The 25,642-nt window shown below is 51.4% G+C and overlaps 1 protein-coding gene across 2 annotated transcripts in view; it reads right to left on the reverse strand.

The window, feature by feature from the left end:
• Positions 1–1,021: 1,021 nt before the first annotated feature.
• LOC132367634 (L-gulonolactone oxidase) overlaps positions 1,022–25,642 on the reverse strand; it is a 30,082-nt gene continuing 5,461 nt past the window's right edge. For both annotated transcript variants that reach the window (XM_059926226.1, XM_059926225.1), the window contains 9 exons: positions 25,284–25,378; positions 21,293–21,383; positions 17,992–18,177; positions 10,394–10,501; positions 9,475–9,551; positions 5,093–5,242; positions 4,046–4,210; positions 2,451–2,541; positions 1,022–1,797 (listed from right to left, as the gene is read on the reverse strand). In XM_059926226.1, coding sequence (XP_059782209.1) covers positions 1,669–1,797; positions 2,451–2,541; positions 4,046–4,210; positions 5,093–5,242; positions 9,475–9,551; positions 10,394–10,501; positions 17,992–18,177; positions 21,293–21,383; positions 25,284–25,378 — 1,092 coding nt within the window. In that variant the 3' untranslated portion in view covers positions 1,022–1,668. The remainder of the gene's footprint in view (positions 1,798–2,450; positions 2,542–4,045; positions 4,211–5,092; positions 5,243–9,474; positions 9,552–10,393; positions 10,502–17,991; positions 18,178–21,292; positions 21,384–25,283; positions 25,379–25,642) is intronic.

A 25,642-nucleotide genomic window follows, 5' to 3' on the forward strand; every position in this document is an offset into this window, starting at 1 on the left:
GTGGAATTGCTGGATCATGCGGTAATTCTATGTTTAGTTTTCTGAGGAACTTCCATACCATTTTCCACGGCAGCTGCACCATTTCATTACATTTCCACCAGCAATGCACAAGGATTCCAGTTTCTCCATGTCGTCGACAACACTTGTTATTTTCTGTTGTTATTATTGTTTTGATAATAGTGATCCTAATGGGTGTAAAGTGCTATCTCATGGTGATTTCATTTTCATTTCCCTAGTGATTAGTGATGTGGCGCATCTTTTCATGTGCTTACCGATCATTTGTGTATCTTCTTTGGAGAAATGTGTATTCAAGGCCTTTGTCCATTTTTGATCAGTTGTTTGTTTTTGTGTTGTTGAGGAGTTCTTATATAGTCTGCGTATTAACCTCTTATGAAACATATGATTAAAATATACATTTCTGGATGCCAGGAACCTGTCTTAAGGTTCTTTTTTTTAAAAATAAATTTATTTATTTAATTTTTGGCTGCATTGGGTCCTTGTTGCTGCGCGTGGGCTTTCTTTTTGTTGCAGTGAGTGGGGGCTACTATTTGTTGCGGTGCGTGGGCTTCTCACTGCGGTGGCTTCTCTTGCTGTGAGCACGGGCTCTAGGCGCGTGGGCTTCAGTAATTGTGGCACTCGGGCTCAGTAGTTGTGGCTCATGGGCTCAGTTGCTCCGTGGCATGTGGGATCTTCCTGAACCAGGGCTCGAACCTGTGTCCCCTGCATTGGCAGGCGGATTCTTAACCACTGCGCCACCAGGGAAGCCCCTTAAGGTCCTTTTAATTCCCCCAAAGCACTTGGCACCTTGTAGATGTTCAACAAAAGCTTGGTGAAAGAATAGCCACAAAGTGTGGTAGGTCAGAGGCAGCTTGAAACTAAGTTTGCAAAAGGAATAGGAAGAGCATTTTCCAGGCAAGTCCAAGACCCATTACCTCTGGAGGGCAGCCGGGGAATCAGGGAGCTTCCTGCTCCCAAAGGATTACCTTGGAGATGAAGAGGAGGGAGCAGAGAGTGAATGAACTCTTGGCCTTTATTAAAAAGGAGGCAAGGAGAGTCCCACTCCCCAAACATCCGCTGGAATAGACACACTGCAGGTCAGGCTATGGGAGGTCAGACGGACAGGTGGACCTTTTGGAAGAGGGCAGTCCCAGGGCAGGGGGCACACACCTGAGCATCTGAAAGACCCTCGAGAGTGAAAGAAAGCAGAGCACAGCACACACGACCTCTGTGCCCAAACACATGCCAGGGGGACCCCTCCCTGCAAGGGTGGGCGGGGGATCCCTGGAGCTCCGGACACCCAACCAGCGGGTGGAACCTGTGAAACGCTGAATCCTGACCTCCTAGACACAGAACATTTGGGGGCTTCTCTGTCTTCTGGGAAACAGGATATGGTGAGTGCAGGCTTGGGCTAAGAGGATGAGGCTGGAGAGGTAAATGGGGATTTGGTGCTCTTCCTTACACGGGGTTCCTGTGAGGATGAGGGAAGTGGGAGCTGCCCAGATCCAGGCTCCTCACTCTGGGCCAGGGCAGCTGCGGGCACCATGGCAGAGGGCCTGGGGGAAGAGGTCTGTTCCCCACCAGGCCGGAGGGACATGGAGCCTTCAACCTCATGCGAAGTGGGCCTGGGGGACGGGATGGGGTGGGCTCGACTTGTTTTCTGTTTGTGCTTCAGTAGAACACCTTCTCCAGATACGCATTCAGGAACATCCCCGAGGGGTCCAGCTTTTCTCGGATGGCACAGAACTTCGGAAAGGCCGGATACATTTTCTCAAAGTCCTTCCGGGTGCAGTTGTGGGCCTGAGGAAGCAACCAGATACGACAGGCCTCGTTCCCTGGAAGCGGCATTTCAGGGGGGCTGCAAACAGGCACCCACGTCTGGATGCCTGCATGTGTGACGCTCCTATGCCCAGGCACACACAAGCACATACACGCGCGCATTCATTCACACGCACCTATAGTGTAGAGACCCAAAGAGGAGGGAGGAGTTTCTTGGAAAGTAAAGAAGGAAGGTGTTAAAATGCAACATTAAACTTCCCGTTCCCTGTGCCACCCGGCAGTGTGTCAGTGGAGAGGCTCTGGCCCCAATTCAACTGCTAATTAGTAAGTAAGTCCCGTCACCTCTGACAGACCCCTAGTTTCCTGTCTGTTAAATGGACCCACTGCCTTATCCTGCTCGTAGGGTTTCTATGAGAATTAAATAAAATGAAAGGTGAGGAAGTTTTCTGAAAACTCTGAGAGAATTACAGTCACTGGGCTGTTGGAACATGAATGCAGAGGGAAGACGGGTCTGGTTAGGGTCGTGGAGGCCCTCCTTCCTGTCACTTGCTCAGCCCAAGTTTCCCCACATCTGAGCCTTGGGCGGGCAGGGCAACCGGGAAGAGAAGCGCCCTCTGGTGGAAGCCCCGGCTCACAGCAGCTGCCCAGCTGACACCCGGCATGAAGCATCCTACCTTGGCCCAGTGGGGCCTGCCCCCCACCTTCTTCATGATGGTCTCGTAGGCCAGCCAGTAGTCCAGCCGCGGCACGTCCTTGCCGTAGGGCCTGGCGAGGGGGCAGAAGGAGGTGAGGCCCTGTCCCTGCTTTGCATGGTCCCACCCACTGTTATCAGGCGCCTGGCCTGTGCCGGGCCCAGCACTTGGCTCTGCCCTCAGGACATGGACAGCAGTGACCCAGCGCCTTGAGGGCTTCTGCTCAGAAGGATTTGGAAAAGGTTTACATCCTCTTGCATATTTTTTAACTGGCCACTGAAAGCTGTCATGAGTTTAAATAATTTTAAAGATTTGTGTGTGTGTATGTATATATATATATATATATATATATATATATATATACACACACATACACACATATATATGTATGCATATTTGTATACTCATGCAGCTTGAAGATTTCAATTTTAAATCTAAGTATTTAAAAATGTAAATTAAAAAATTTTTAATGTAAAGATTACTTTAAGGATATATATATATACACACACAAATCTTAAAAATAAATATTTATATCAGAATCCCCTCATTGATGTATGGAAAGCTTGGCCATATAACCTAGTTGGTCAGTCCAGGGGAGTCAGATTTACTGATAGAAAAAATCGAAGTCAGAGCTTTAAAAAATTCAAATGTTATGATGCAGCCCCACGGCAACTTTCTCACTTCTGAATTTGCATGCACAGGTAAGGATAAAATAGACAGACAGACAGACAGGTGTGGATGAGCCTGGCTGCAAGTTTGTCCCTACATGAAATAAGCCGCCTCTCATTCAGTACGTGTTTCAGAAACTCTTTTCTGGCTTCGGGGACTCCCGCCAGGACAGCGCCTTCTTGAATTGTCCCTTGGGATCCCTTGAGTTTGGGGGTTTTTACATGCTGGAGAAATACAGCATAGCAAGATTCAGGCTGGGAGAGAGTATATTTGTCTTTTGCAAAGTCAGAGAAGGGCTATTATCAATGGGGGATGGGAAGGAAGGAAGACATGTCTTAAGCAGGAAGTTTTAGAAAAGAGGAGCTTCTTAAACCGTGCATGTCTGTAAGCCTCATACAAGAGATTACTGTGCAACTAATCAGGAAAAAGATAACGCAGTCGTGAGCTTAAGGCATCAGCACAGGACCTGGTGGAGCCGGTTAAGATGGGCAAGTGCATCCAGGCCTGATTCTCTTTTTGGCTGAACTGAAACCTGGCCTCAGAATCCTTCTCGACACAGAGTTCCAGGCTCTCGGAATCACTGACTAGGGCAGGCACATGAGAGCATAGACTTGTCATTCCGTAATATCAGCTTCACAAGTAGTAGCTATGCATATTAACATTAATATTACACATTCATTAATATTAATGACTGCATTAACATAACATAGGCTAGAAAGGGTGGTTGTAGGAACTCAAAGGAGCGAAAGACGATTTTCTGCGGCCAGGATCAGGGAAGTCTCCTGGGAGAAGGTGGCATTTGAACTGGCCTTGAACGCTGGGGAAGGAGAGGGGGTCCCTTCGAAGCAGGGCGGCAGGGTGGGGGTAGGGAGCCCAGCCCCACCCCGCCCCCTCCGCGAGCTGGTCACCTGTACATGATGATGTTCATGTAGCAGCTGTCGCGCTGGAAGCAGGGGCTCAGCAGGATGTCGTCCCCCCGGGTGAAGCGCACCTCCACGGGGTAGTGGGCCACCACCTTGGGGTGCGCCTCCAGCATGGCCTTCAGCTCCAGCAGGGCCTCCTTGGTCTTCTCTCTGCACTCGGCCCAAGCGGATGGAACCCAGACCTCAGGAAGGGACCTCCTGAGCTCCCATGAGGCTCTGCACGGTTTCCCAGCCTTGGGGGCCTCGGGGATCCCGGTCCCCAGGAGGCCCCTTCCTCATGGCTGCTCTCAAAGTCCTCCTCACAGAAGAGGAGACCTACCTACTGCTCCCAGCTCAGATCCCAGGGCCCCCGCCCAATCGGGGGCTCCCCTTGGGTCTCTGGCCACAGCTGTCCCATGCCCCGGCCTCCTCTTCTTCAGACAGAGTCAGGTCACTCTGATTCCAAGATTTCTACTTTTTCTAATAGTCCTGCCCCAAGAGTGTGGTGGTCTCAGCCCCTGAACATGGTAACAGAGGCACCCCTTAAGCCCTGGGCACCAACACCGCACCCCCACCCTTTTCTTGGAGAGGGACAAAGAGGGGCAATTCAGAGAGAAAGCTGCAGTGATCTGGGCTACAGACCTAGCCTCAGTCCCGAGGGGGCGTGTCCCTCAGGACTGAGATGCAGAGTACCGGCCCCCAGCCTGCTCCATGGACTCTGCCGACCGAGGGACAACGCAGGGGACAGTCTTTCAGAAAAACCAGATGCTGGCCAGGAAGCACTATGCTTCAAGCCCAAGCCTGCTGTTGCCCGGCCTCATGGCTGGAGAGGAGCTGATGGGGAGAGCAGAAGGGATCCCCTGGCTGGTTTCCCTGAGAGGCACAATGGTGCAAGGGCACCGGATGGGGATTCGGAGCCTCCAGTTTGCCCCCCGCTAATAACAGGTAGAACGGGGAGCCTGGTTGGCAGTGTACGTGCTGGGGCTGTGGGGAGGACCCAAGGGGGTCTGTTTGTTGCTGACCCACCCGCGGGCTGGCCCACACAGCCCCTACCTGGGGATGGCCCAGTCCTGCACGTGTTGCTTGAAGCGGCACTCGTAGGTGAAGATCTTGTGGCTGCGGTTGCAGTTTTCCTTCTTCCCATTGAACAGGAGCCAGAAGAAAAAGCGGTTGATCCAGCCCACGAGGCCTGGCAGGAAGGTGCTGGGGGGGAGCAGGGCAGAGGGGCCTGTGATCATCGTATTATCCAGCAGCGAGTGAGTGCCGGCTGTTTGCTGGGCGCCGGGCTGAGTCCTTTACAAACCAGGACTTCATTCTCCACATACTCTGCCATGTACGCTTACCTACAGCCTGGAAATCCCTGCAGGGAACGTGAATATCGCCCTCCATCCCTCTCTCCACGGCTGCCCCGTGACCCAGTTACGGATTTTATCTCACATTTTATCCCTCTCTTGCCCTTTAGTGACTAGGTTATCTTCAGGGTTTGGGTTTGGTGAAAAACCCAAACTGTGATTAAAAAAAAAAAAACAACACGTAACATAAAATTTGCCATCTTAACCATTGTTTAAGTGTACAGTTCAGTAGTGTTAAGTATATTCACATCGCTGTGTGGTGCACCTCCAGAATCTTGCAAAACTGAAGCTCTGTCCCCACTAAACAACAGCTCCCCATTGCGCCCTCCCTCCAGCCCCTGGCAACCCCCATTCTACTTCCTGTCTCGATGAATTTGACTACTCTGGATGCCTCATATAAGTGGAATCACACAGTATTCGTCCTTTTATGTGTCTGGCTTATTTCACTTAGCATAATGTTTCAAGATTCATTCACATTGTAGCCGGTGTCAGGATTTCCTCCCTTTTTAAGGCTGGATAGTATTCCACTGTATGGACATACCCCATTTTGTTTATCCAGTCATCCATCGGATACTTGGGTTGCTTCCACTTTTTGGCTGTTGTAAATAATGCTGCTGTGAACACAAGTGTGCAAATATCTCTTTGAAATCGTGCTTTCAATTCTTTCTGATATATACTCAGAAGGGGAATTGCTGGGTCATATGGAAATTCTATTTTTAACTTTTTCAGAAACCTCCGTACTGTTTTCCCTAGCGGTTGCACCATTTTACATTCCCACCAACAGCGCACAAGGGTCCAATTTCTCCACATCCTCGCCAAAACCTGTCATTTTCGGTGTAGTACCACCACATGCCACACCATAACAAACGTCTTTGTACTTATATCCTTACCAGATTGTTGGGGCAAAGGGCAGGCAGAGTTTTAATTTCAGCAGGTTGCTGCCAGTTTAATTTACATAAGGACTGTAGTAGTTCACCCTCCTTCCACACCTGGCCATCCTGGGAGGACTTGATTGTTGTAAGTGGCCAGTGGGGGCCAGTGGCCTAGCATGGGGGCTGGGCTTATGCATTCTTGTGTTTGGAAATGAGCTGCCCAAGGAATTGCAAAGGGAAGGCTCTGCGCTTCTTGGGCCACGAAGGAGCTGTCACCTGGCTTTCTGCTCTGGGAAACTCATTCACCAAGTCACATTCTTCCAAATGTATACTTACACACACACACAGATTAAAGTTCATTTTTTGTCTTTATAAAAGAAATAAATTTTCACTGTAGATGTGTTGGGAAGCCAAGAAAGCAAAATCAACCTCCTCCTTGCTTCTCCTTCTCCTGCAGGGGTTGGGAGGGTGAAGGGTACACGCTGCAGGGGTGGGGTCGGGGGGTGAGGAAGGGTAAAAGCTGCAGGGGGTGGGGAGGAAGGGTATGTGCTGCAGGGGTTGGAAGGGGAGGAAGGGTACATGCTGCAGGGGTTGGAAGGCGAAAAGAACGCTGTCTCTCTCAAGGCAGATGCTCTCTGGTGTCCCAGGCCAGCATGGCCGTGGGGAGGCTCCCACCGGCCCCAGGGCACAGGGCTGTTCTCAGCACAGGAGCTAAGCTTGGCCCTGGTCCTGGCTGACCCTCCAGGGATCTGTTCCCGAGAGAGCCTGTCTCTCTGTCCTGGTCAGCCAGGGGGCCAACACCATCATCCCTACGGTTGACCGCTACTGAACACCTCAAGGACAGGGACCGGGGCTTCCCTGGTGGCGCAGTGGTTGAGAATCTGCCTGCTAATGCAGGGGACACGGGTTCAAGCCCTGGTCTGGGAAGATCCCACATGCCGCGGAGCATCTGGGCCCGTGAGCCACAACTACTGAGCCTGCGCGTCTGGAGCCTGTGCCCCGCAACGGGAGGGGCCACGATAGTGAGAGGCCCGGGCACCGCGATGAAGAGTGGCCCCCGCACCACGATGAAGAGTGGCCCCCACTTGCCGCAACTAGAGAAAGCCCTCGCACGAAACGAAGACCCAACACAGCTAAAAATAAATAAATAAATAAATAAATAAATAAATAAATAAGCTATTAATTAAAAAAAAAAAAAAAAAAAAACTCAGACTAGCACACTGTTGTTAGCCTTGAACACATACTCAATAATTTAAAAAAAAAAAAAAAAAAAAGGACAGGGACCGAGCTTTTCATTAGCATTTCCTACACAAATACTATGAGCCTCCTCTAGGTGCCAGGCGTTGTTTGGGGCTCTGAGGATTGACAGTGACGGGACAGACGGCATCCCTGCCCTCATGGGGCTACAGTGAGTCTGATCGCAAAGCAGCCATTAAGTCACCAGGTACCCAATCCATTATGTTAGTTTTCATTCCCGCATCCTTGGGCACATAGTTCAGCGAGAGGCCCAGAGCTGCAGGGATGAGGCTGGGTGGATGCAGTTTCCAGAAGACACAAAAAGGGGGGCCACATGGGCTGGGCTCAGAGGTCATGGAGCTCCCTCGGAGCGTCCGCCCTGGCTGGGATGTGTCAACTGTGATTTAGAGCCCAATTTATTTGGATGCTCCCTGGGCCCGGACTCCATAGACACAAGCACATAAAGCTGCCAGGCTGCTGTGATGGAAGGGGAGAGAAGCTGGCTGGGCATTTTCCACTCTCACCCCCGATCCGTCATCTGATGGAGCGATGGCCTCTAGGCTGGGCTCACCGTCTTTAAAAAGACACCAAAGTCCTCCAGATAAAAGACTAGATGGCTACATTTGATAAAATTAAATACATCTACACATCATAAAACACCATGAAAGTGAAAGATAAGACACCAACAGGGAGAAGGTGATGCAACACACATAACCAGCAAAGGACTGGTGTTCAAAATACATGTAAATAAAGCTGTACAAAACACTAAGAAAAAAACAACCCAATTTTTTAAAAGAACAAAATACGTAAATGGGCACCTCACAGAAGAGAAATCTGAAGGATCAATAAACTGAAAAGCTGGGCAACCTTATTAATAATCAGGGAAATAAGAATTAAAAACCATAATGAGGTACCATTTAACACAGAGCACACAAAAATTTAAAAGCCTGACAGGTCCAATTTTGTCCAGCTTATGGAGGACAGAGAATCTTACAGTGCTTGGCAGTTAACTTGGTATTACTACTTAGGAGAACAACTTGATCTTATAAAACTAAAGATGCTTATACTTGGTGACCCAGGAATTCGACTCATGATTATATACTCAAGACATCAGAAGCAATTTTCCAGAATGCTCACAGGAATGTTGTTTGTAATGGACAAAAAAATTCCTGGAGACAACCCAAATATCCATCAACAAGAGCATGGACAAAAAAATTCCTGGAAACAACCTAAATATCCATCAACAAGAGCATGGATATATACATTGTGGTAAATGCATACAGTGAAAAATGAGTAATTACAGCTATTCATATCAACATGGAAAAATATCACTATCAAAGCTGAATTACCAATTTTTTATTTCAGGATTCAGAAAACTACAGTATCAATAAAAGCAAGAGAATGATAAGCATAAAGTTTGGGGTGGTGGTTTACCTTTTCGGGGAGATACTGTGATCTGGGAGTTCCACCAAGAGGACTCCAATTTTACTAGTGTTGTCTCACTTCTTAATATGGTAGCAACAACAAGATGTGGGTGCTTACTATATTATTCTTTATATTTTAAATTTGTGCTGCCTATATTATTTACATGTGTGAAACATTTCAAAAATCTTTATCTGATGCCATTCCATGTCTTGGCTGGATACAGAGTCACCACTCAAGGCCCCATAAAACCTTCCCCATCACTCATAGTTACATGTTTGGTGGCAGACATGGGGCCTGAGCCTGAGCACAGACTTCAGGCTGTGAAGGAGGTAAGAAACAGGACAATATGAAGCTTCACATCACCTGTGAACCAGGGAATGAGACTTGGGCACTGGTATTTTTTAAAAATTTCCCCAGGGTTGAAAACCCCTGCTCTGGACCCAGGAGACAGACACAGTTTGCACAACTAGGTAGGATGTTGTTCTTCTGATGGACCACATCTGCAACAGTATATGGCAGGTGCTGGGAAAAGAGACACTTGCATTCCTACCTGATCCAGAGCAGGAACTCCAGTAAATAGAATCCAACAGCATAGTCCCAAAACCAGTTGGCTGAAGAGGAGGGAGGCTGGGAAGCAGAATTTGTGGTCAGTTTGGGGCCAGAGCTGAGTGTCTCCTTAGAGGGAGATGTGTCCCAGGAGAGACTGTGTGTGTGTCATGGGGGAAGGGTGACCCACCTGCCAGGACGATTGAAAGCCTCACTTCTTACTGCTGATTCCCATGCCCTATCCCCTCTGTTTCGTGCTTTTTTATATGTTCATGTATTCATGTATTTTGCACAAGACAAAAATGTGCATCTGTCCCTCCTCTTCAGAGCCCACGAGCCGGTGTCCAGCAATCATCCTTTATGAACCCTACGCCAGCCCCTTACACACAGTAGGTGTCCTGGCTTTTGCCTGACTTGTTCAATCAACATCATCCTAAGTGATGGTTTTGTTTTCTTCTGCTGAGAAGCAGCTTGTTTGCTAAGATCACAGTGGGGAGACAAAACCAAGGGTTTCTTCACCTGTACGGTTGGGGGTGGGAAAGATGGGGGTGCTGGAGGGAAGGTGGGATGTATTAGCTGGCTTCTGAGGTCTAGCCCAGCTTCCTAGGACTCAGCCTATCCTGTCCTGCTCACACCTCTGTCCCCTGTTCCCCTGCCCCACATCTAGATTGTCCCTTGACCTCACCTCTACGCATCCCTCCCCGCAGACACATGGACCCTTACTGGGTCCACCTTCCTGCTTCCTTCCACCCTCTGGCCTTTCGTGCTTCTCTCCTCAGGCTCAGTGGTGCTCACCCTTGCTTTTCCTCTCACCTCTCACAGCTCATCAGCACGATAACAGGTGTCAGGCACCCTGGGAGCTGGGGGTGGGGCCGTGTGGGAATGGTGGGCTGTGCGTGAGGAGGGGAAGACGCCCCGGCTACCTTGTTGGTGTGGTCCTGGTAGATGGCGCTGACGTTCTCGCTGTGCGGGAACCAGAGGAAGCGGAAGTATTCGGATTTTTTCAGGTGGCTGTCCAGGTTGTCAAGAACCTGTCCGAGGCAGGAGGAAGGAGCAGAGATTGTACTGGTCACAGGATGATGGTGGGGCTGCTGGAAGTCAGAGCCCACCATCAAAAGAAAATACCTGAAATTGTCCTAACATTGTCAAATAGCACAGAATGTGTCTTATAAGATGCTGGACATTAAAATGGTCCACTTACAGGTTGACTTCCTTTAGTAACTTAGAGGACAAAAATGACTTCTCATGTGTTCTGGCTTGAATAATTACTATCTATGTAAGTTTGGGCAAGTGCCTCAGTTTCCTTATCTGTAAAATGGGATTAATAACAGTACCTATGTCAGGCTTGTGATGAAGAGTAAATGCACTAATGCTTAGAAAGTGCTTAAGGTGGTGTCACAAGCTTGGTGAGCCCTGTACAGGTGCAGGGTGCTGCTGCTACAATTACTCTTACATTGTACTTGTCATCCCCTCTTATCCCCACAAGGCCTGACATGTCGAGGGCCCTCAGTAAAATGGGCAGGAGAGCCTTGCTCGGGTATGGCTCATTATCTGCACACGCGGAAATAACATCGCACAGCGAATCATGTCTCCTTGACGTCCATCAGGCTGATACAGGACAAGTTCTGAGCCAAAGCAGAGACAGATTTGGGGTTTGATAGGCAGCCGGGAGGTAGGGGAGGAGCACCGATCTTGGAGTAAGTTCTGGATTCAAGTCCTGGCTCTGCAGCTGCACGACCTTGCACGAACCACGTCCTCTGAGCCTTGGTTTTCCCACCAATAACATGCGGGCACTTGTGCAGATGAAATGAGATAACCTACGCTGACGCTTCCGAGTCGAGTGCCTGCCACGTGGCATGTGCCCAGTGGAGAGTCTTGTCTCTGAATGTGAGCAATACTGGCACACATTTAGGGCCCCGGTCCTACTCCCCAGCCCCCGAGTTCTCAGCTGTGAGTCTCAAGAAGCCCTCTGAGGCCTCTGGGCAGCGTGTCTTCATCTGTAGAACCAAGACATTAATAGTTTTCCTCCCTTCCTTCCTTCCTTCCTTCCTTCCTTCCTTCCTTCTAGGACTGTTGTGAGGACCAAGGGAGTTGATGGATGTGAAAGCAGTTTATAAGCTGTTAAACACAACTTGTGATTTCCACATCTGACCAGGAAGGGAAGTGAAGCCAAGATGAAGCACTGAGGTGAGCCCACCTAGAACTTCAGTTTGGAGCATCTGGGAGCAGTGGGGGAACTTTAGAATTCTGGATCCTTGTCATCACTTCAGGGAGGACCCCTAACTTGTTAACCGATGCTTGATGGGGCCTGGGGGATACAGGAATGGGTTGCCTTCCAGTGACCTGGCTGCCATGCTAAACCTCCCCCGCCCATGCCAGGCCCAGGCTGTCGGTCACCCTATTGCATCCCCGCACGTGTCTCTCCAGTCTTCCCTATAATCCGCTCCTGCTGCCAAGGAAGGTGGCTGACTTAGCTGCCTTCTTTGCTCTCACCTGCCCTCTTGCACTAGCCTCATAATTTGCTCCATTTTTCATCTCTCCAGACAACATCACAGGGAAGCACCCCAAGACACAGCTCAAAAATCCCCAGCAGCGCTCCATTTCCTACGGAATCGAGCCCAAACAGTTCAGCGCTAAGAAGCCTCCTTCTACAGACACCGTCCGGTACCTTCACCACTGGCCACGAGTGACAATGGAGCACCTGGAAAGTGTGGGATCTGAACTGAGATGTATTGTAATTTTAAAGCTCAATGTAAATCCCCCCCCCCCCCACCGCCCCAAAGCTCTCTCCTTCCATTCTAAGCAGTTTCTATTTATATCACATCCATCCCAGAAGTATATTACAGGTATTGAAGCATACACCTGTCTCTGAAATTCATCAAGCATCTCCTATAGGTCAGTGACTATTTCATTCATATTTAGTTTCTCCCCGAGGGCAGAGATCAGCAAATTTTTTTTTCTGTAAAGGGCCAGATAGTAAATATTTTAGGCTTTACCGTCTCTGTTGCAACTACACAACTCTACCATGGTAGCGTGAAAGCAGACACAGAGGATACATTAACAAGGAGCGTGGCCGTGTGCCAATAAAACTTTATTTACAAAAGCAGGCAGTAAGCCAGCTCTTCCCTGTGGGCCGTAGTTTCCCAACCCCTTGCCCTAGAGCTGCTGGCCTAGCTCCTTGCACACAATAAATGCGGGAGGGCCCTATGATTCCTTATTTGAAGAGGAGGGCCTTTTCTGCTGGGCTATAGACCTGGGAAAAGTTCAGGAAGAAACTCCAGAACCCTGTTACTATCACTTCCCTCCTGACTGGGTGGTGGACCCATGACCCATCACCTCCGGGCAGAGCTGATTTTCTGCTGGGAGAGCAGGGAACACAGCCTGGGGCTTGGATGGAGGATGGGGCTAGGACACGAGAGAGCAGAAAATCCCCCATTTCCTCGTGTCCCAGCATCCAAGGCCATCCTATATCGCCCAGCATCTTAGCAGTAAATGTAATGGCGCCCCTTTCTCAGCTCTGGTGACTGAGAGATGCGTGCCCAGATTTCCACCCCGAATGGAGTGATGAGAGCCACTCTCACATCACATTTTGTGCCTCTCTCCTGACATCTGTCATTTCTTTTCCTCCCTGAATTAGAGGGACAAGGCATATCCTTTTCGCCGACACTAAACTCTAAGCTCCTGGAGGCATGCCCCACGCACGCTCCAGTTCTGTACCCTCTGTGGTCCCTAACTTAGCACCGAGTGGTGGCTGAAGGATGGAGCCGCCCCAAGCCCCATCCCATTGTGAGCTTAACTCTCTCCCTTCAGGGCCTACAAACAATCCCATCTGGAGGAGGAGGGTCCCTAGGATCATGGATTTCCTCGGTTTGACTTGTGGTTCCTGGGAGCACCATCAAAGGGGTTTGGGCCCCAGAGGAACGTCTTCCTTGGCATGTTATTGGCATGAAGGGTTCTAGAGGATTCATTCCCCCTAAATTAGTGCCACTACTGAATTGGTTCTTGGGACGTGGTTACCAGGCTCAAGAGCAGAAGCTGAGAGCTCCATGTCCCATGGCTGGGGGCTACCCAGTCACCAGCGAACGACCACCCAAGATAGTGGCAGGCATTGGGACGCTGCTGACAAGGCCGGTGTGTCCCTGGGACCGAACCTGCTTCCCAGAGCGTAGCGGGAGCGGGTGATGCAGGCAGCCAGCTGTACTCCTCACATCTCATTATGGTTTGCATGGCATAAAGGGCAAAATGTTGACAGCAATTTCCAAAATCCTCATGTCTTCTCACTGGCTGTGATTTCGTACCAATCAGACTGCAAAGAGTCAGAAATGCTGAGACTGTCATAAAAAGCCATGAAACCTGCCCTTTTCTTGGCCTCACTGCCCAGAAGCCCTGATTCCGAACTCCCCCTTCCCCTCATACGGCTTTGAGCAACCTTCAGAAACCGTGTTGAGATGTAGTTAAGAACATCAGTCATGGGAAGCACGGAATTGCATCTGAGATGGACCACACACAGCATGGGTGGGAGGAGATGCGGAAAATCCCAGAAAGGGATGGATTTTCAATACATTCTTGACCAACTGACCTTGAGTTACCTGGTATTGAGGTCTGTATTTTGTGGACCCTGGGGAGGTAAAAAGACCTCAGATAACATCCCTGCTCTCCAGAAACTGACCACCGAGCAAGAAGGAGGAGGGGAAAAAAATGTTAAGAGGCTCATGAGCAAATTAGGGCAACCAGCATGTGTGGTCTGGAAAGTGCAGTGTAGATTCAGAGTCTAGAATCTACCTACAGAGCAGGTACCAGTAGGTAGTATTCTCTTCGAATAAAGCCAGAGAGAGGATGGACTGAGGGTCCCTCTCTCGGAGGCTATAAAGGGCCGAGGACTCAAGTGCTGTGTGTCCTTGAGTCCTGACAGCAGCCCCGTGGGGGCAGTGGTGCTCGTATCCCCACTGTATCGGTGAGGAATCCAAGCCGGGGCTGGGGGAGGGAGGAATTGTGCAAAGTCACAGCGGGTCAGTGGAGAGGGTGGTTTGACTCAGAGAGGTGTCACAGGCTCTACACTGCACCCTCGCGGTGGCTTTCCTGGGACTCTTCCAGAATTCAGGCTGGAAGCCCCAAGATAGCTACACGTGCTGGATGGGAGGAAGGGAATAGGAAAGGAAAGGAAAGACATACAAGGGAAGGAAAAATGGCCGAGAAGCTGAATCTTCAAACCCGACTTTACATGCAGGAAGCCATCGTCATAGTCCTTTGTCCTGGCTTCTGTCCTCTCCTCCAATGCCCTCCTGTGGCTCACGACCAGCCCACCTGGAGGGCTTGGCCATCAGGGAGCCCACCCTCGTCTAGAGGGGACATGAGGCTGGGGGGCTGTGTGCGTCTCGGAGCAGCTGCTACTTAGAGGCAAACGCTCGGGGCAGCATGGTCTGCAGCCCCAGGGGAGGTGGGACAGCTTCCTAGACACCTGAATGGCAAGAAACTGGGAGCCGATATCAACGTATGAACCCACGAAGGTTTACTGCCTTCCTATCGGTTCTCAGGAAACTGCGTGCTCCTGGAAGTGAGGTCCCATTATTTTCCCTTTTGGATTAGAAGGAAAACCTCCAGGCAACTCAAGAGTGAGGAGAATCTGCTCTAGTGATGGTTTTCCAATTGGTCCTCTTTCTTTCCTCTATGGGCTGTTTCCTCCTAGGGAAGCAGCTTGGGTCTCGGGTCCCACCTCCATCTTACTCTTCTTCCCAAGCATTCCCAACCCCTTGAAGGGGCCCCTTAAAGGCTGCTCTGAGTGGAGAGAGGGCAAAAGTGAATTGAATGTGGGGCGATTGACTGTACATACTGCTGGCAGTAAATGCCAGGGTTGTAAATGCCACCCACCCTCTGCGCAGTCCTTATCTGTGGCCAGCAACTGGGGGCAGGGAAGGCTGTCCGTGGGTGTCATGGATGCTGATGACGGGCCCGACAGAGCCCTAAGCTGGGTGTATGACGCGGGGCGGAATAGCATCAGGAGCCGCTAGTGGGGAAGGAGAGAATCCACGGAGGACCTGCTGACTCATGGAAGAGGGGGAGAAGCAGGATCTAGCCCCTTGAGGCCTTGCAGGATGCGCTGGGGTCACAGGGGAAGGACGGAGGCCTTCCCACCAGGGTTCATGCCCCTCCTTGGGGATAAGGGCCGAGAACGTCACCAGATGCTCCGGGGGAAAGAAAGAATAACGTAAGAGAGGACCCTCTGTCTCCAGGGTTGGGCGATGAGGTGCGGGCACAGTTTTGTATCAAAGTGTTGCACTGGTTTACAGAACGTCCGCACTGAAAAGGACCTCAGGGTTCACCTAATCGGACCCCACTTTTAAAAGACAAAGAAACCGGGGCTCCAGAAGTTTGAAGGACTTGGTCAAGGTCACACAGAGTGAGCTGCACAGTCAGGCTTGGGGCCCTGCCTGCTTCCCCAGAGCCCTTACAATATACTTGTTGAGTGTTACTGCTGTGTAATTGTGTGTGTGTGTGTGCGTGTGTGTGTGTGTGTGTGTGCGTGCGCGCCCGGGGGCCAGTCCTACTTGCAAAAAAGAAGCAATCTCTTTATCTCTGGGTCAAAGTATTCAGCTTCGAAATGAACAGGTTCTGACCTAAGTGAGAGGCAGGAAAATAGATTCAACAACTAAGCACGTTACAGCCCCTTTCCGGTTGAAGGTGGTCTCTGCCCAGCTCCCTTCTTTGCCTGAGATGCCCACCCACCCTTTAACCTGTCCATTGCTCCACTGAGACCATTCTCACCGAGGTCAGCGACGGCTTCCTGATGACCAGACCCTCGTGTCGATCCCTGATTCCCCACAGCGTTGGACTCTTGGCTGCTCTGTCCTGGGCACTAAGCAGTAAGGCTCCCTTCTCTCCTCACCCAGACCCTCTCTCCGTGGGTGACCTCATCCACTGCCATGGTCAATCGCCCAGGGGGCTGTTGATCTCTGCTTTGGGCTGAAATGCATCTACCCCAAATTCATATATTGAAGCCCTCATCCTCAGAATGTGACTATATTTGAAGCTAGGGCCTGTTTGGAGTGAACAAGAGGCCTAGATCTGCCCTTTAACGCCGGTCTGGGGAGGCAGACTGGAGGTGGCCCCAGAGAGCTCAGAGTCTGGGGTGGTTCCAGGCAGTCGTATGGACCAGCCCCGCCCTCATGGGGCTCCCTGGCTTAGCCATGCACTGTCACTGCCAAACAACTCCTTACTGGGCCAAAGCATCAGGCAGCTCATTTGCCAAGACTGGTCCGTGCAGGCTCAGCATTGGTACCCCAGGGATCAGTGCCGCGTCCCCTACGGCATCCCTGGAATCACTTTCTCAGCCACCAACTGGGATTAAAGTTTCACCAAACACCATGCCTCTGAGTAAAGGGCCTTCCGGATCTAAATCCTTTGCCTTGAGGTTTTAATGCATTAGAAATTCCAATGGTAAGGATTTTTAGACCAGATTCTAGGTAACAATATTTTCCATTTGTCACTGACTAGGTACCATGGGGAACATGTTTTAATACTGAACTAGACACTTTGCAGGTGTTATCTGATTTAATCCTCAGATTCAATACTTTAAGGTAGACATGATTTACTTTGCTTTTAGATGAGGAAACTGAGGCTCAGCAAGGTTAAATGGCTGGCTCAGGGTCACAGCTTGGAAGTGGTACTGCCAGCATTCAAGGCCAGATCAATTTGATCCCCAATCCCACCATAACCATGTGGGGCCAGTAGTGCTTGCACCACTGCCGACTCCACCTGCACAGAGAGTCTACCTGTATTGAATGGTGAGGTGACCATGGAGGAACTCAAAGGCCAAGGAACTTGGAACCATAGATTTGAGTCCTGTAGCTTAGTGATTACCAGGGAGAGATCCATCCTTGCCAGGCATTTCAGGCCTATTCCATGCTACCCATCCATCCATCCAGTCATCCATCTCATGCATCCATCCATCCGTCATCCATCCATCCATCCATAATCCATTCATCCATCCATTCATTCATGTATCCATCCATCCATCATCCATCCATCATCCATCCATGTATCCATTCATCCATCCATTCATTCATGCATCCATCCATCCATCCATCCATCATCCATCCATGTATCCATTCATCCATCCATCCATCCATCATCCATCCATGTATCCATTCATCCATCCATCCATCATCCATCCATGTATCCATTCATCCATCCATTCATTCATGCATCCATCCATCCATCATCCATCCATGTATCCATTTATCCATCCATCCATCCATCCAGCTAACCAACATGGGTTTTCATTCATTCAGAAAAACACTGCTATCAATCAGAAGCTATCCTTTCTGCCCCCCATCATCCAGTTCCTCTGAGCTCCCCTGACCTGCTCACAAACGGATACTGCTACAGTAACCTAGGGCCAGCGAAGGTCTGGTGAGGTCAGCCCACTGTCCCATTCAGGGGGCCTACAGAGCCGCGGGGGCTCTCAGTGGAACATGACTTATTAATGCCCTCCATTTATTTTCTGATGAAGGAGAGACAGTACCTCTGTCAAGGTCGAGGGGAAGGAAGTCTCCTGCAAGTAGAACTGGGGCACGCACTGCAGGGTGATGGTGAGGAGGACTCCGAGGCAGCCCAGGTGCACCCGCGCCGCCTGGAACACCTCCGCGTTGCTGGACTCGGAGCACTCCAGAATGGTCCCGTCGGCCGTCAGGAGGGTCAGTGCCACCACCTGGCAGTGGGAGACGAGCCACATTTCAGAACCCCTAGACTTTGGGTGAAGCCTTCACTTCCTTGTTTGTCCTTGGAAGTGAGGCCAGGTATCTCTATTCCCAGAAGACCACCATCATCTGGTCACAGGGAACTTTCCCAGCTGGGTCTCCAGTCACAGCCTGAGGGAGCCTCAGTCTTGGGGGAGGGAGAAAGGGGAAATGGGGAGAAGGAGGCTGTGTCTGGGTGGCATCAGCCCTCAGCAGGGAGGGGGCCCATATATCACATGTGGTTCCGTGGGACCCCAGTGGCTTGTCTTCCCACCGCTGCCTTGATCATTCTGTGGACTTCACACTCAGGATGCAGCGAGCTTGTCCTCTGCCCGGAAGAAGTCTAAGACGAGACAGGCTCCAAAGAGCCCCGAGGCCCTGGGTGGAGGTGGCTTGTGAAGGCAAAGGGAGGATGTGTGTGCATCTGGGGGAGAGCCGGCCCTCTGTCCCAACACGCAGCCCGGGGACCAGGGTCCCCTGCAGGCTCTCTCTGCCTGTCGCCCCCCTGGGCACCGACCCAAGTCCATCTTCTCATTCGGGGACCTCTCACTGGCCTCAGGAACTAGATTCCCCTACGTGGCCACACACAACTGGAAACCTCTGGTCTCTGCAAAGAGTGGGCTGCCCAGTTGAAGACAGGTGGTTAACGTCAGTATCCTTGCCCTTGGCCCCCATTTCCAGAGGAATCCTCTTTCATCGCCTGTGGAAGTACTTTTCTGCTACCTGCTCATTTGGATGGAAATTGCTTTCGACGTGTGCAGCTGGTGGCTGGGTGCTCAGGGTGAGAGAACAGATAAAGCTGAACTAATTCTAATCAACAGCAGCCAAGACCAAAGAGGAGAAATTGGCAGAAATGGGGCATGGTGGCCCTCTGTGGGAGTGAGGGCGTCAGAATGACTTTTATAAAAACCAGACTTTGTCTGAGATCCAGGGCAGAGCCTGAGAGCTGCCAGTGAAACACTGCAGCAGGGTCCAGTGACAATAAATGCGGACAACGATTCACCAGCTGTGTGACCTTGGGCAGGTGACTTAACCTCTCTGTTTCCTCATCTGTGAAATGAGGATAATAAGCAACTCTGAGAGAGTATGTGATGCACCCAGCTAACTGCCTGGGGTACAGTGGATATTAAAGATGCCAGTCCCCTCCCGTCTACTGCGTGCAGGGGCCCATCCTGCTCAGCTGAGCCTCCTCAGGGAAGTGGCCAATATATCTCACGTGCATTTTGATTTCTGACCACTCAGAATTCTTTTCCATACTCTGCTGATCACTTTGTAGAAACTGAGGCAACCAGCTTGACCTCACCCCTGGAGAGTAGACTAGGACTGTGGCCAGATCTTGGGAGGGGTGGTTTATTACCCTTCACCCCCAGTTACCACTGGGCTCTCCTGGACAGTGAACCCCACCCTGAGGGGGTAACGACAAGTCTACAGAGGGCTCTGAGTGCCTGGGAATCAGGTCGCACAAAACCTACCTTGCTTTGCTTCGTGGTCGAATGCCCTGGGCCTTTCCCCTTCCCTGGCTCCCGGCATCCCCTCAGAATGCCTCTCCCTTGCCTGGTGAGTCTCTGGGGCTTTTGTGCTTGAAAGAGGGGGGAGGAAAAGGACAAGGGCCACCGGTGTGCGTGCATAAGGCTGATGAGAAAGCAAAGTGCGGATTTACGGAACAGTAACTGAAGTGGCTCCCCCTCGTGGTAAGAAAACAAAGTGAATCCTTGGAAAGTGCTGTTGGCCATTTTCTTTCCAGCCAGTGCAGCTCCGGACTGGAGCACGTGGGACCAGCTCCCAGAAGCCACAGTCAGACAGCACCTGCCGGCGTGTCCGTCTTCCTTAGAACAGGGGAGCCGTGCTCCTGGCTGGTTGACTGGGGAACACATAAGTCATCAGTGCGGTCAGTGCCGCCACGAAGCTGAAATTTCTTTGACAGCGTAGAGTGTGGGCTCTGGAAAGGGCCTTGCCCTACATACAAGCCCATCACAGACACGTACTGAGCACTAACTGTGTGCACTCAGCTAAGCACCCTGCACGCACTGCTGGCGTGATCATCCCCATTCTCCAGGGGCGCAAACTGAGGCGGCCAGAGGTGAAGAGACCTGTCCCCTCCCCGGTCACACAGACAAGAGTCAAAGGGCTGGGAGGCAAAAGCCAAAGCCCAGCACTTAGCACTGATGCTCCGATGGCCAGAGGCCACGTGGCCCAGAGTGCAGGTGGACTTCCGCAGGGAAGCACGCGGTGAGCTACGGCCAGCACGAGGGTCTCTCTCTCTCCCCTGAGGGTGAGCGGCCAGCCTCCACGGGTGCCCCCCAGCGGCCTGCTTCACGGAGCCGTAGCCTGGCCTGTTAGAAGCTCCTCCTAATAGTGAAAGTTAAAGGAGTTTGCCCCCCAAAGGGGTGGTTCCTGACGCAGGCGTCGTGAACTGTCATCCAGCCCCCGGCACTGACACACGCTGTCCCATTGACCACCCTCCCTGGGTTGAGGAGTATTCTCCCCAGGTGACAGCTGAAAACACGGATGTCCAGATGAGTTAAATAACCTGCCCACATGCCGCACACAGAGCACATCGGACTTAGGTCTGGGGCCCAGGTCTGAGTCCTAAACTTGTGCCCCAAACTGGGCTCTCGTGAAGTTTAAGAAATGATTTTTGGTGAAGGTCAGGTGCGGATCCCAGGCCCGCCTGTGCTGGGCTCCTTCCTGGCTCCTCCCCGACTTGCTAATCTGGAAAGGCCCCTTGCCTTGCCTGGCTCCTGCCTCAGACCGTTCAGTGGGGATGGAACCCTTTGCTCTGCTTGCCCTTTTCCCCAGGGTGGCCAGGAGGCTCCCGAGAGGCAGGGCAGCGTCAACATGCACGAGGGCGCCTTCGTCACTTGTGTCTGCTGGGAACGGATGAGGGTTAGGGGAGACGGTGTTTCTGAAGGACCCCTGCCGAGTCTCTGTCAGAGGCGAGACCCGGATGGGCTTGAGGCCCTTGTGGAGCTGCCGACACTGCCCTGGAGTACCTGCTTGTCCAGCAGCCACGGAGCAAAGGGTGAAAGGGGCTCCGTCCCGTCCTCCCCTCTCCCTGGCAGTCAGTGGCGAAGCAGATAGACTCACCTGGGTGGCCAGGATGCCGTGCTTGATCCCCGTGTTGTGCGTTCCGGACCCGATGACGCCAGCTGCGGTCACGTCCGACACGGCTCCCAGGCTGGAGAGAGGGGGAGGGACGGAGGGACCAGTGAGGCTTCCTGTGACCATGCCCCCTGGGGTTTCGGTGTGAGGCCCCTCAGAGCAGAATAGTTGATCCATCTCCTGCCTGGGAATCTCGTCCCCAACTTACCACAGCTTAGATCGTCTGACTCAAGCCAGCCCTTGTCTGTGAGCCGCGTGGCCCGTCAGATGAGCTGGTGGGGATACGGCTCCGCTCCGAGGGGAGGCCTGCCTGCCTGCCTGCCTCAGGCTTCCTGCAGCCTAGAACACCCCTTTCCTCCGACCTCCATCTGCCAGCAATATCTTCTCCGCCAACCACAGGCCAAACGCTCCTACTAAGACTTCTCCAGACCCAGCCTATCGAGGCCTGTAGAGTCCCCGTGTCAGAATTGCACACACAGCCGTCCCAGGATGGTAGGAGGACGCAGGAGAAGGAGACCATGTCACGCCCTGCTCAGAAACCTCCAGGGTCCCCCGGGGCCTCCAGGATCAAGCCCGCACGCCTCAGCCTGGTGTTCCAGGCCCTGGAACAAATAATAAGAGGATGCCGTGTGCACGAGGACCAGATCCCTAAAGGGGAGTAAGACGCCTCCACTGGCGTGGGCTCTGAGGACGGGAATTAGAAAGATGTGCTCAGACCTCAGGGTCCAGGAGAGAGAGTGGGTCAGGAGTTTTTAAGAAATCTTACTTCTCAGGAGCTTTCTCTGAGACATCCCAGCCCCGGCTGAAAGGAGAAAGGAACTAGTGTTTACAGAAGGCCCACTGGGGGCCAAGGAGATCGGAGCTTTGCACGCTACACAACAGCTCCACGATAGCCCAGTTGCCTTGGTTCACACTTGAGGAATGGGCCCAGCCGGGAGGGCGGGGATCTGACCCAACCTGGCCCTCAGCGCAGACCCAGGGCCCCTGAGGCAGGAGGGCCCTGGCTTCCAAAGAGGCAGGTTGACAGTGATGAGAAAATCTAGCCTCATACCCTCCTGCAATGGGACCTGGGGCGGCCCTGGTGAAACAGGAAGAGGATGAAAGAAACGGAAGCCTCTTCCCTTCTCTGCCCTCACCCTTGTGTCACTCTTGCCTTTTTGTCCACGTTAGTGGGGTGACTTGGTGATATCACCCCTTGTGAAAATACCAGAATGTTAGACCACAGAAATCCTGTCGCAGGGAATGCCCCAGCATGTGGGAAGGCAGATGCACGAAGACGTTCATCAAGGCATCATGAACGATAGTGAAGAACTGAGGACAGCCATGTGCCCGTGACAGGGGAGGGGATGTTTCACCAACCTGCAATAAGTCTACCCTTGTCCACGAAGCCCACGGAGACTACAGAGCAACACGGAAGTGGGCTTGGGACCACGTTAAAAGAAAGAGCTGATCTAAGTGTCCATTGACAGATGAATGGATAAGGATGTGGTACATATATACAATGGAATATTACTCAGCCATAAAAAAGAATGAAATAATGCCATTTGCAGCTACATGGATGGACCTCGAGATTATCATACTAAGTGAAAAGTCAGACAGAGAAAGACAAATACCATATGCTATCACTTATATGTGGAATCTAAAATACAACACAAATGGACTTATTTACAAACCAGAAGTGGACGCACAGACATAGAAAACAAACTTAACGGTTACCAAAGCGGAAAGAGAGGGATAAATTAGCAGTTTGGGATTAACAGATACACACTACTATATATAAGATAGATAACCAACAAGGACCTACTGGATAGCACAGGAAACTATATTCAATATCTTGGAATGACCTATAATGGAAAAGAATCTGAAAAAGAATACACACACACACATATATGAAACTGAATCACTTTCCTGTATACCTGAAACTAACACAACACTGTAAATCAACTGTATCAACTTTATTTTTTTCAATAAAAATAAATAAATAAGTAAAAGAAATAAGCTGGATAAACGTGAGGCCCTCAGGGAGGAAGACCTAGGAAGGAAGGATTAGACTTTGTCTCCCGAGAGGTGGAGAGAACAAGCCAAGGGGAAGGGTCACTTCCGGAGTCTGTGCAGCGAGACAGAGCCAGGAAAATGAAGGGGGAACCGACACTTACGTAGTAATTACTATGCGGGGCACCTTTGACTCACGCAGGCTTCTGAGCGCCCCTATTTCACAGACCCATTTTCTAGATGAGAACTCTGAGGCCCAGAAGGGTCAAGGAACTTGAGTGACAGCTGGTACGAGGTAGAAGCAGGATTCGCACCCAGGCCTGTTTCTGGAGCTGGGGTCTTCACCAAGCTGCTGTCCTCCCTCTTAGGAACAGCGCCTGTGGCCTGCTCCCTCTGGCTCACCACACAGTGGGAGCTCCAGAGCTTTCCACCTGCGTGGCTTTGAGAAGCACCTTTGCCTCAAGACACTGCTTTCTGCATCCTTAAATGGGGGTTCCAGTCCTTCCTCCCAGGGATGATGATATGATGAGAGAGGGCATGAAGCCACCGGCATGCGGCCTGACACAGCTCTGTGCTTCCCCCCAAGCCCCCAGCCACTCCCGAGGTCCCCACAGCATCCTTGGAGCTGCAGACCTAGGTGGCCCCTGGGATACACAGGACAGGACATCCAAACTCCCTTTGAGAGGCAGATGAGCCCCGTGCAGGCAGGTACTTGAGGAGGACTAGGTCCCCAGGGAGGACAGAGATACATCATGAGCAGGGCACAGAGACGCTCCAGGGCCCAGAAGCTAAAGCCTGTGATTAATGGAACATATCTCCTGTCGTCGCTGGTCACGGAGATGTGTCCGTTAGCTGCATACAGACCCCTGCACACTCCCACACCTTCCCTCTCCTGGGCTTCACTCATGCTGCTCTCTCTGCCTGAAGCCCTTCTCTCCTCTCTTTTTTCTGGTTCACATCAGGTCATCCTTTAGGGCTCCACCAAGGGGCCCCTCCTGCAGGAAGCTTGCCCTGATTCCCATCCATTCACACATTCCCCTGCCTGCCAAGGCTGAACATGGGCCCCCAAGAACCCCACGGTGCCCTGAACACTTCTCCGGCATTGAGGCTCTTGCTTTGTGTCATGCTTGTCACTTCGTGGGTCTGTCTCCCCCCCTTGCAGGGAGCTCCTTGTGAGTGGGTCTGGGTTTTATTCATCCTGGCCTCTTCTGGGCCTGAACAAAGCCTGCACATGGTAGACACTCCATAAATGTTTGAGTTGCCATGACCCTTGGAGAGGCAGAAACAGAATGGTTTTCAGAGTGAAAAAGTATAGTGATGCCTCAGGGCCTGCAATGAGAAAGCTAGGTGAATGGACCACCCACACTTGAAGATCAACCACAGGCTTCTATGGTTGCAATTTCCAGCTGTGAAGAGATTGCTACCTCAATATCCAAAATAATTCTGTCACTTGTTTCTAGTGGTTGAAACCTCACAGTTAGACATTCACTCCTTTGGCTGCATTCAGCCAAATTCATTTCCTATTTCAGTGGAAGCCTCCTGATATTAAACTTGAGCATTCACTGATACCATGTTTGGAAGGAGAAACAAGTGAAGCCACATATAGGTATACCAGGAAGCCCTGTGTCTCAATCAGCATGCTCTTCTGCTTCTCTGAGTGCTTATTTTGTATATCCTTCTGTTTGGGTTCATATAGTTTTATTGCAAGTTTTAAGAAAGACTTAATGCATGGTTTTCCCATTCCTGTACTAGACTTTTTTTTAATGCTGGCCTATTTCTTTTTATTCTCACACAATAGCCCCTGAACACAGGGGATGGGGAGATGGGTACTCTGTGGGGGAGGAACAGGGGTCCAGAGAAACAGGTGCATCCTAAGAAGCGCTTCTCTCTGGCTCCTGACAGATGCCTGAGTGTCCAGCCAAGGCCAGGGCAGGGAGCAGGGGCCATCACTGGCCCACCTGGGAATCCGGGAGGCGGCTCTTACTTGGACAAGGCCAGGCCGTGCTTGTCCAGCTGTGGGTGCAGATCAGCCAGGAGGATGCCGGCCTCCACGGTCACCTGCTTCTTCTCCGTGTCCACCTGCAAGAGACCAGCGGAGATTGGGATGAGCTAGGCCGTCGCTCAGTCCTTGTCCTGCAGCCCCGCAGGGCTGTGAGTACAAGCATGTCTCCCGCTGCAGGCAGCCAAAGGGGTGCAGGCAGAGCCCTAGCGTGCTGGGGCTTTGGGACTATTCTGCATAACACTTCTTTTCACAGGGGAAAGAAATAAGAAGCAGGGAAGAGAAGGGATTTGCCCAAGTCACTGCAGGACTAGGGGAACTGTGCTGTGTACTGAGACCCACCG

The sequence above is a fragment of the Balaenoptera ricei genome, chromosome 6 (assembly GCF_028023285.1).
Source record: "Balaenoptera ricei isolate mBalRic1 chromosome 6, mBalRic1.hap2, whole genome shotgun sequence".
NCBI lineage: Eukaryota > Metazoa > Chordata > Mammalia > Artiodactyla > Balaenopteridae > Balaenoptera > Balaenoptera ricei.